The sequence below is a fragment of the Morus notabilis genome, unplaced genomic scaffold (genome assembly GCF_000414095.1).
Source record: "Morus notabilis unplaced genomic scaffold, ASM41409v2 Scaffold137, whole genome shotgun sequence".
Taxonomy (NCBI): domain Eukaryota; kingdom Viridiplantae; phylum Streptophyta; class Magnoliopsida; order Rosales; family Moraceae; genus Morus; species Morus notabilis.
This window is the reverse complement of record NW_010358172.1, coordinates 283,117-294,780: the sequence shown is the minus strand read 5'-3', so window position 1 is coordinate 294,780 and position 11,664 is coordinate 283,117. Positions and strand designations below refer to the sequence as shown.

Genomic DNA, 11,664 nt, shown 5'->3' with positions numbered 1-11,664 from the left:
ATCATTTTCCCATATGAGGAATTTGGGTTTGGTTCCGAATTCTTTCACCATAGTTGGTCTTCTTGGTGGCAATCTAGTACCACATTTAGTTCATGGACTGACTGTCAAGTGTGGTTTGGAGTCTGATTCCATTGTAGGCACTGCATTATTAGATAGATATGCAAGGTGTGGGAAAGTTTTTTATTCTTATAAATTATTTGAGAGACTGGATGATCCGAGTTTAGTTTCGTGCAACGCGATTATTACTGGGTTTGTATGTAATGAACTATTTGAAGAGGCTATCTCATTGTTTAATCGGTTTAGAAAGCTTGGCCTGGTACCTGATGTTGCAACAACATTGACACTTATCCAGGCTTCTGTTACTTTTGGGTGGAAAGGGCTTTCTGAGTCTATCCATGGTTTACTTGTGAAGTTGGATCTCATTTCTGATGTATCTGTTAGTAATGCAATTCTTGATATGTATTCAAGTTTGACAGATTTAAGAGCAGCAAGAAAGATCTTTGACATAATGAAGTCTCGAGACGTTATCAGTTGGACAACTATGATGGGTCTCTTAGTTCGACTTGATTGTGCTCGTGATGCTTTAGAGCTCTTTAGCAAAATGAGAGATAGTGGAATCAGTTGTGACACAGTAGTCTATATGAATCTATGTTCCACCTGTGTAATCCTGGGAGATTTGAAGAAAGGCAAACAAGTCCATGCTCAAGCTGTTACTTGCGGGTTTGGATCAAAGCTTGCTTTCACAAATTCTCTTATTTCGATGTACGCCAAGTGCGGCGATTTACGTTCCTCGAGTGCTCTTTTTCACCAAACAACTTGGAAGAGTTTGGTATCATATACAGCGATGATTTCAGCCTATTTGCAAAATGGATGCCCTAAGGAGGCTTTGAATCTCTGGACTAAAGTAAGACTGGAAGAGAACTTCAGACTTGATTCAGTAATGGTGATCAGTGGCTTAACTGCTTCAGGAGAACTTGTTGCTTTAGAGCTCTGCCGGCAGCTCCACTGCTATGCTTTTCAAGTGGGTTTGCCTCGATATAGATCAGTCCAAAATAGTCTCATATCAACATACTCTAAATGTGGTGATATGAAACTTGCTCGAGATGTTTTCAAGGAAATGGGCGACCTTCGCAATATAGTATCTTGGAATGCAATCCTGAACGGATGTGGCATAAACGGCTACGGAGAAACTGCTCTAGCTCTCTTCAATGAGATGACGAATTATGGAGAAGATCCCGATAGTACGACCTACCTCTGCGTTTTGAATGCTTGTAGTCATGCAGGCTTGGTAGATGATGGTTTGATGATACTTCATCAAATGGTGGAAGAGAATAAAGTGAAGCTAAGTGAAGAGCATTATGGATGTGTAGTTGACTTACTTGCCCGAGCCGGGTGCTTGCCGGATGCAAGTGGGGTTGCCATAAAATTAGTGGAATCTGCAGGTCCAAATGCTTGGAGGGCTTTGCTTAGTGGATGTCTGCTTCACGGTAACGTTGACCTTGCAGAATATGCTGCGAGAAGGGTGTTTGAGAAAGACCCTGATAAATCTGGTCAAGTTGTGCTTCTCTCAAATATATATGCATCAGTTGGGAGGTTTCATGATGCTGAAGTATTGAGGCAGAGTCTGACGAAGAGTGGATTGACCAAAAATCCAGGGATTAGCTTCCTCAATGGAATTCCTTGCGACTTTGGCTGAGAATCTCTTTTAACGCCGGGTAATCTTGACAAATACCCCTTAAAAATACATGAATCAGAATTTTTACCCTTTACGTTTAATTTATAACCTTTTTAATCAAATAATTATATTATTAAAAGGATATTTATTCAAAATAAAGAGTAAAAGTCCAGACTCATTCACTCAGGTAAATTTTACAAGTTTCTCTTTAAAATCCTTATGACTTCTGCCTAGGGACTCAGTAGTCACTATGCCAAATAAGCAAACTATACAATCCAATAACCCAATTTTTAGTTGACGGTTTTGGGCTGAGTTTTGGCCCAAATTTTGTGTTTGTAAATTGTATATCATATACAACTACTTCAATAAATAAATAAATGAATACGAAAGGAAAAGAAGGAAACATCAGAGATTTTTTTTATTTTATTTTATTTTTTTCAATACAAGCCAAGGTGACATATCTGATAAATTAGAAATGAGGTGCATCAGTGGAATTAATCTAGATGAAGCGTTAGCTTATAAATATGTTTGTGAGTGCTTATAATCTAGTATTTGGCCAAGTAATACGACCACTAGTCATGTCTAATCGACATAACAACCAAGAAAAAGATTATACATTATATGGGAAAAAGTAGCTTCCACACCAGATGCGCACTCACTCAGCTTCATCAGTCACTTTCTTTGGTGGGTGTGACATCATATTCATAGTTCCTCAACATTTATAAAACCCAACGCAGAAATCATCCCAGGACATTAAGAAACATATTAGAACAGATTAGGAAAAAAAAAAAAAGAAAAAAAAAACACAAGCCGACATATAGATTAGCTTCCCACTACAGAACAAACTAGCAGATTTGCTCTTTAGTGATAGTAGGTAAGATCATGTTACATGGAAGAACTTTACCTTGACTACAAATCATGTTCCTCCTTGAAATTTTCCACCTGTTATGGATCTCTAACATATGCTTATTATTATTATTATTATTATTTTTTACTCTCTATAAACTAAAAACTATTTTGGTGGGACGCTTCTTATATGATGACAGATTATTTTTTGGTCACTGCCTAGATGCAGCACAAAATGTAATGGAGTTGATCTTAGATTTATAAACAAAAAAATTGTAGGGTTTAACGTGGAACTAACCCCGCAAAAGATTAATGAATTCTATAACATGGATTTTGGAGCCGATTTAAATCGCCCCAAGAAAAAGATAAAGGGTCAATTTAACTTTTTTATTTGGTTCAATCTAAACTAGGGGTTTTCAAATTTTTTTTTTTTTTTTTTTTTAGAAAAAAAAAAACTAAATTAGAGGTATCAAAATGGGGCCAAATCTAAGCGAAGTTTGGCTCTACTCACCCTTTCTAAATCAAACAAGTAAACCAATGTGACTATACTTTATCAAAGCATCTCAACTATTAAATTGAAACAACAATTTAGAGGTTTCAATTAAACTGATAAGACCCAACACAAAATCAGCAAAGTTTCACAGCCCCCCATATATTTCCCTTTTCGGGACTATTGACACGACAAGTTTCACCTATATAGATCAAATGATTGAGGCCTTTAATTAATGGCTGACCCTTTGTGTCTCTTTCGTGACTAAATGGTGGGCACAAATCTTTTGTGAATTATATGTACCAGTTATGTTCCACTAATTTATTTGCTCACTGAAACGTCAAATCCCATTAAAGTCTCAAATTTCTTTTGCCATATCTATGTGCTTGATTGCATCAAGTGACCAAAATTAGGTTTTAGGGTCCTTCCCCGCCTTTTTTTTTTATTAGTTTGTGGGGACTAATCTTTTATGACAGAAATCCGGAGTTAGTTTAAAAGCAAATGAGAATTTGCTGTTGCCATGTGGCAGGAGGACCTATCAATCATCTTTCTTAACTCCCTTTTAAAAGCATCTTCACCCAATAAAGTTGATTTTCCTATTGTAGATAAGAATATGAAAGGTTTTTAATTGATTGTTAAACAAATTTGACATCGGGGTCTTGATCAACCGTGGAGATTAGAGCAATGTTTAACAACCACAAAATTAAAGAAAGAATAAAGCTGATGAGTTTGTTTTGTTTTGTTTTGCTTTATTAACATTGGAAGGAGAACAATCACTTTAACGCCTAAATTGCAGTAAGAATCAGCGCTTTCAACGAGACAATATTAAGACTTTATTCATTTTATTAATTTGAGTTTAAAATTTGAGTTTTATTATAGTAAAAAATCTTAAAAAATAGTCACATTTAACTTTTTTATTATAATAAAAATCTCTCACATAAAGTTACATATAAATTCGAATTAAAAACTCGAATCAGTGAACTAAACGGGCTCTAAGATTCTAAACGGTTAATTCATTTGTTGTTATTTTAATTGAAAGAGAAAAATAACACATATTTCCTTCACATGCCCATGAAACACATCAGATAGGTACGTATAGGTAAAACATATATATATATATATATATATATATATATTAGTAATGTATTACAAGAAAGAATCCATACATGCAAACTTGGGATATTAATTTGATTTCTTAAAAAAGATAATACTATTCTATTCTGACGTCTTGCTCTTAGATTATATGCACATATTGTAGCAATTGTACAACATACCACATCAATACTTATTATTAATTAATCTAGTTGGCTTAGTAAAATAGAAATCAGTATATTAGTATATGATAGAATTGTTTACCAATCATATATTGGTATTTGTGTTCTCGACATATGAAACGATAATAGATAATAAATAATAATTTCCCTAGAGAATATATATATATATATAAGTGATCCTCGGAATGGACCAGAAAATTAGGAGGACAAAAGGGATAAAATAAAATAAAATAAAAGAAACTTTGACCATGTAACGGCAACATTCGAGAATGTAATTGTAGCGTGCAACAAAAGTGTAATTAAAAAAAAAAATCAAGATGAAAATAACGGTTGTCTTTCTCTCTTTAAAGGGAAAAGAAAAGGGGTTTTCGCTCAAGTGAAACCATGCTACTTGGTCGGTTGGTCAAAAGATTGAATCTTTAGACTAGTTTTTGGCTCATTAATTAATTGTGTATTTCTAGTGTTCATCTTCAAGAGGAAGGCCCTTCAATCATAATCAAGAAGATTGCTTTCGGTTTTTTTGTTTGAAGATTGTTGCTCCAACGAGTTTGTCAAACACATTAAAGACGATGGGAAGAAAATGCTTAAAAAGTCAATAGTACAAACTTAAGCCTACTTGTCTGTCCCAAAGCCAAAACCAATTCAGTGCCCTGCGCCGCGAAAGGCGCTAGTCTCTTCAGCTCAATTTTCCTTAGTAGGTTGCTTTTCTCCAAAAGAAAGAAAGGTAAATAATTCGAGACTTTGGTGGTCAATACACATGCTTGTCGTTGTAATACAACTATTATAGGCATGTTTATTTTATTAATTTAAATTTTTAATTTTTAATTTTTATTGTAAAAAATCTTAAAAAATATCATATTAAATTTTTATATTATAATAAAAAACTTTAAAAAAATATCACATTCACATTAAAAATTTAAATCTCTAAAATAAAACGAGACCTTAAAAACTCGTCTAAGCTACAAATGATCATGTGTGAAAAAGTGGATACTAAGATTTGGACAGTAATAATAAGTTCATAATACTCTTAGATGCCTATAAGTCTATAGATACATCTGTAGGCATTTCAAGAGATAAATTAAAGGAAAAAAATAATAAATAAAAATCGAAAGAAAGAGAAAGTTCACACTAGACCAGCCCTCCGTTTTGTCCCGGGCCCTATATAGAATATAGTCCATCAGATCTACAATGCCAAGAACGTAAACAAAAACAAAAACTTAAAACTTAAAACAAATTTAAAAAAAAAAAACCACTGCAAGAAGTTTAACTTAAAAAGTTAAAACCCTCTATTATGCGTAGCGACTTCTAAAACTAGAGCCCATGAGCCTGACCGATCAAAACGACATGATGGGTCCCTTCGTATCTTCTGTCGTTTTACAACGGCTGTATCTCGGTAACCACTATGGGGCTCCGAACGACATGCTTTCCATCCGTCCAAGAAAGCGACCCGAAATTCGCCCCGGACTCGCCCAGTACCAAGCTCCGGGCATCCGCCGTCACCGTCACGACGAAGCTCTGCTTCTTCACGGCCTCCGTGAACACCAGCTTCGCCGGTTTCACCCTCACCGTTACCCCCTTCGGCGCCTCGATCCTCGCCCGGTACACCGAGTTCGGCGCACCCACATTCGTCACCGTCCGGATAAACATCTTGCTCGTACTCCCTCTCGACGAGGTCGGGAACAGAGCCGCCATTGAAGGATAATTGAGATTCTCCGGCAATGGCCTCTTCACTGGACATTTCACCGGCGTTCTCGTGATCACCTGGATTACCTTCGGGCCGTACCCTATCGAGCACAGAAAGTTCACGTGATCGTCGTTGGTGATGTCGTAGACGAGTCCTGGGTCCATAGCCCGGTCGAGATTGAGGTGGCCGGCTCCGAGATCGTAGGGCGTAGAGGATTTTCCGGTGGATTCGTCGGTCATGAGCTGGTTCCGGTTATCGACGATGCTTGCGGTGGTCATCATGGCGGATCTTATGGCCGCAGGGCTCCAATCCGGATGCGCCGACTTGAGGAGCGCCGCGGCTCCACTGACATGAGGGCACGCCATTGACGTTCCCGACAGAATGTTGAACTCTGTCTTCCTCTTGTCGGAATCCAATCCGGTAGGTCCGACGGCGTCCGTCCAGGCGGCGAGGATGTTGACTCCCGGAGCAATCAAATCAGGTTTGAGAATCTCCGGGTTGACAGAGTTCGGTCCTCTTCCCGAGAAGGAAGCCACGATCGGAGCCGGTTTGATTCCGATGACGGTTCCTTGGAAATCGATTGTGGCAGTGGGATTAGAAGCTGACGACACGTAGGCCTTCACGGCATTGCCTTCGTCGGAGCCGACGGCGCAAGCGGGGAGGATGTGAGCATCGCCCACTAAGCCACCGCCTTGGGAGATTCCATTGGAGAGGATCATACCCACGCCGCCGGCCTTCTTCACCACCATGCCTTTCGCCACTCTTGGGCTACTTCCGCGGTCGCAGATGACGATTTTGCCCCTGACCAGATTCGGATCCAGAGAATTCTCCATACACAGAGAAGCAGGAAGCATTCCAGATTTACCTGGGTAAACCAGAGGGTACATTTTCCCCTTCAATGGAGCTCCAGCGTAAAGAGACACTCCCGAGAGTCTTCTCCCATCGCCGAGAACAATCACCGCCGGGAAAGTCCTGTCTATCGTGCCGGCTCCGACGGTGGTCATCCACGGCGCGAGGTTGGTGACTGACATTCCGTTTGGTCCGTCGTTTCCAGCAGAAGACGACACGAAGACTCCCTTGGAAACGGCGCCGTATGCTCCGATAGCGATCGGATCGAGGTAATAGGGAGAGGAAATGCCGTCGCCGCCTCCGATCGAGATCGATATAACGTCGACGCCGTCGTTGACGGCGGCATCAAATGCGGCCAATATATCGGAATCGAAGCAACCGGAATTCTTCCAGCATACCTTGTACACCGCCAATCGAGCCTTCGGAGCCACGCCTTTCGCGATTCCCGATGCGTAACCGGCCATGCTCGCCTCAAAAGCGTATCTTCCCGCGGCCGTCGACGCCGTGTGGGTCCCATGGCCGTCGGCGTCTCTCGGAGAGCGAAACTCAAGGGTGTCGTTCACTCCGCTTATCGGACCGCCGATACTCCCAGCCGCCTCGTGACCTTTGGAGAAGAATCTCGCTCCGATCAGCTTCCTGTTGCAGTTCCTGACGGAGAATTTGGCTCCGGATTCACATACTCCTTTCCAACGGCTGGGAATCGGCCCGAGATTCAAATCCGAGAAGCTTCTCCTCTCCGGCCATATTCCAGTATCGAAAACGCCGATGATGACGTCGGAGCCGTAATCAGATTCCGACCAGAGACCGCGCTGGTTTCTCAGCCCGAGAAACTGCGGGGAGCGAGTGGTGTGGAGCTGGCGGCGCTTGTCCTCGAAGACGGCGAGGACGGAGGGGTGGCGGCTGGCGTAAGCTACCTGGTCGCTGGAGAGAACGGCGGAGAATCCGTTGAAAACGGTGTCGTACACGTGGAGGATTTGGGGCGGGTCGGCGAACTCGGTGGTGTACCAGTGGTAGTGGGTCGGGAAGATGGAGGGCTTGGTGTGGCTGTCGACTCGGAAAATGAACGTCTTGAGCGCCGCCTGTTCGCCTGAAAACGACAGCGTTTCAGTCACGAAGTTGCAGAAAAAGAAAAGAAAGAGAAAAGGAAAGGAAAGGGAGAGAAATGTGGGTGTAGCCATGGTTTGGTTTGGGAGAGAAGACAGTGAAGTAAAGTAGCTTGTGTTACCGACAGACTAGGGAGTGATATAAGTGAGCTTGTACTGTTTAATCTGGAATTATGTTAGCTAATGGCTAATTAATTGTGGTCTTTAATTTATTTGTGGGCCAGCGAAAAATAAAGAAGAAGAAAAAAAAAAAAGATGTTGTGGACTCTGGATAGTGGATATAATTTTGTCGCTTTCAAGGACTTGATGAGTCAGTTCCTTTTCTGCGGGACCTACTTTTAGACTTTTATATTCATGACGCTACTGATAAGGATTCACATTTCCTAATTATAGACATTAGAAAACGATGTCGTATTACTTCCAGTGAATCTGCATAAAGGACTACCTTGGGTCCCATATTTAAATTTTAATAAAGATTACATTATCAGTAATGATGTTTTTTTGAAGGCTTACTCATTTTATCGATTTAAATTTTTATTTTTAATTTTATTTATTCATGACGCTACTGATAAGGATTCACATTTCCTAATTATAGACATTAGAAAACGATGTCGTATTACTTCCAGTGAATCTGCATAAAGGACTACCTTGGGTCCCATATTTAAATTTTAATAAAGATTACATTGTCCGCTGATGTTTTTTGAAGTCTTATTCATTTTATTGAGTTAAATTTTTATTTTTAATTTTATTATAATTAAAAAAATTTATTAAAAATTATATTTAATTTTTTTTATTACAGTTAAAAATTCTCACATAAAATAATATTTTAATTTAAATTAAAAACTCAAATTAATAAATTAAATGAGACATTAAAAAAAACTATTATAATTTTTTTATTAAAAAAATCCCAAAATAAAAGTACCATAAATGCCTCATGAATTTTACCTTTTAATTTTAAAAAAAAAATTCATTTCATCTCTTGAAATATGTATCCTAATTTAAAATGTCACATATATTTATAAAACTAATAAATTAATAACATAACACTATTTATATTTTTATAAATCCCTCCAAATTATTAATTTAAATTATTATTTTTGTGTCAACTTGTTTCATTATTTCTTAAAAGATCATGGAATAAGTAACAATTTCGAGGGTATTTATGAAAAAATTTAGTTCATGAGGCAATAAATAGATGACATGACACTATTCATATTTTTATAAATGCCCTCTAAATTATTAATTTGAATTATTACTTTTGTCTCAACTTGCTCCTTAACTTCTTAAGAGATTAGGGAATAATAAACAAATTCAGATGTATTTTTTTGAAAAAAAAAATAGTTCATGATGTATTTTGAATCACTATTCATATTTTAGAGGTGAAACGAATCTTTTTAAAATTCAGGTGCATGTTAAGATGAGGTACATAGTTTAAGAGTCATTTATAAAATTAATCTTTTTTTCTTTCTCTAATGGGAGTTTTGTAGGGCTGTTCATAAACCCGTAGACCCAAATCACCTCACACCAACTTAACCCAAAAAATATAATTTTTAGTATTAAATTTTTTCGGCTCATTCAATGTCTGTCCTGAAGTTTTAGGGCGGGGTGTAGGTTGGGCTTATAATGGCCCACACACTCCAATCCAACCCGCGCTATAACTTGTCTCCTCTAATATCTAATATTAGGCAGACAACTCATTTATACTCTCTAGTTTTTTCATGTTTGAATTAAGCCTCTATGTTTGCTTTATGTTAAGACTAATCTATGAGTGTAGACTAATTTATGTTTGCTTTATGTTTGATGTTGGATGAACTACTTTACTTCATGTTTAATGTTGGATTGAACTTTGAATTTCTATCTATTTAAATGTTGGAGTTATTATCTCTATTTAATGATGAACTTTGAATGTTAGATTGAACTTTGAGTGTTTAATTTTTTAAATGTTGAAACTGACAACTCAACTCACCCCGCACTGCCCCAACCCAACATAAACATCATTAGGTTGTTAAATTTTTCTAACATCATTAGAGTTAAATATGTACAACTCACACCCTTTAAAACGGGAAAATAAAAAATATTACCCCGCACTAACTCAATTCATAAACAGTCCTAGAGTTTTGTCGGCAAATTTACTTTTTCTTTCTGAAATCCAAACTGAAGCGTGGGTCTGTACTCTGTAGTTTGAGTCACTGGGGACTAATCAAGATTTAAAATGTGACATTCTGTATTTCATTGGATATTATTCTTTAAATTTTCTCCAGTTATGATGATTAATTATGGCCGTAGAATTTGTGATGGTCTTAAGAATTTCAATAACCCAATATCAGGACAAGTCCACAAATATAAACAAAAATAAATGGATCCACTGGAATAGAATAATTGCGGCTGTCTAATGTCTAAAAGCTTAGATAGTTTTCTTCTTCTTTACTATTTAAATTTAAAATAATTTAAAGTCAGAAAAAGGAATGTCGATCTATCGAAATCTATTGTGACCGAAGCAGCTTTCAACGCTTTTGTAAATGCCGCTAAAAAGAAAAAAGAATCAATATCTCATCTAATGATTTTTCAGTTACCGTGCTTGTTTTCATTTAGTGGTGGTATTTAGAATTGATATCGTTTTTATTTTTTAAGTTTTAAAAAAAAAAATAAAACGTTTTTAAAATGATGTTTTGCGTAATAAAAATAAAAAATAAAAATAAAAATAATTTTTTAATTTAGTGTAAAATAAGAGATAAATAAAAAATGATTTTTAGTCATTTTTCAGTTTTTGTTTTCATTTTTTCCTCTCTAGAACAGAGAAATAGAAAAAGAGACATTAATATGTTTTTTACACTGAAAATAATCTCTTGATAAAACTACCAAATCTGAGATTAAAAACGTTTTCATTTTTATTTTCATACAAAAAATAAAATCATTTTGAAACGAATTTCAAACGCGGCCAGTAAGTCCCAATCATGATTAATTACACATTTAGATGTTTAATTGAATTTATTAATTTGCTGTTCGCACACTAATTCTATCATCACACAAAGTATGATTGATTAAAATAATTAAAAAAAATCTCACAGAATAGATTGCACACTTCATGCACTTTATACTTCTAATGCATGCACAATTAGAGTTTCACCAACTAGTTATGTGTAAAATATCATGATCATTGTTGAGTTTAGATTTCGTATCTCATCTCTCATTATATACGTGGCAACCCTAGTTCTGGAAAGTCACTAAACGAGTTATCACGACTCTCCGAGTAGGCAGAATTAACTGCTTGACTGATCAACTCCACTGGTTGATCCCACGAGTCGATGAATACGGGATTTGGCAACAAAATCAAGTAGAAAATGAAAGAAATCAATTGCTCCAGTTAAAAGAATTAATGAGGAAAAAAATCAACGATTGACTTAAGCCGCAAGACACCCCCTTATTGGATGAAATTGATTGTCTTCTACATAAGAAAATTATATATCCAACAATCAAGCAACAAGAGAGGCCGGATCAACTCAAAATGGGCAAGAAACCATGATTTACCTATTGATTATGGATAAAACCAGTTAAGAAAAGTCATGCAGTGCCTAAGAAGGAAAAGAATATCACGGATTGAAGGTCATATCACGCAGAGAATTAGGAAACCACTCGTAAAGTCTCGTCAACTACAAATACAAGGCATTTGGACACAGTTTGGCATGCTTCTACATTACACAAAAGCTCTCACGCTCACTTACAACATATTTCTCTATTATTTA

General features: G+C 37.1%; 2 protein-coding genes across 2 annotated transcripts; one reads left to right on the top strand and one right to left on the bottom strand.

The window, feature by feature from the left end:
- Window positions 1–1,728, top strand: LOC21407711 (pentatricopeptide repeat-containing protein At1g11290, chloroplastic). The gene has a single exon (XM_010092026.2). It carries the CDS (start codon window positions 14–16, stop codon window positions 1,694–1,696), a length of 1,683 nt encoding a protein of 560 aa, XP_010090328.2. The 5' UTR covers window positions 1–13; the 3' UTR covers window positions 1,697–1,728.
- A 3,531-nt stretch (window positions 1,729–5,259) lies between these two features.
- On the bottom strand, window positions 5,260–8,044 carry LOC21407710 (subtilisin-like protease SBT1.6). Its single transcript, XM_010092025.2, has one exon. The coding sequence runs from the start codon at window positions 7,994–7,996 to the stop codon at window positions 5,660–5,662; it is 2,337 nt and encodes a 778-aa protein (XP_010090327.1). The 5' UTR covers window positions 7,997–8,044; the 3' UTR covers window positions 5,260–5,659.
- Window positions 8,045–11,664: the final 3,620 nt, after the last annotated feature.

Coding starts and splice junctions, on each gene's coding strand:
- LOC21407711 (XM_010092026.2), top strand. CDS start 14: ATGAGGAATTTGGGTTTGGTTCCGAATTCTTTCACCATAGTTGGTCTT.
- LOC21407710 (XM_010092025.2), bottom strand. CDS start 7,996: ATGGCTACACCCACATTTCTCTCCCTTTCCTTTCCTTTTCTCTTTCTT.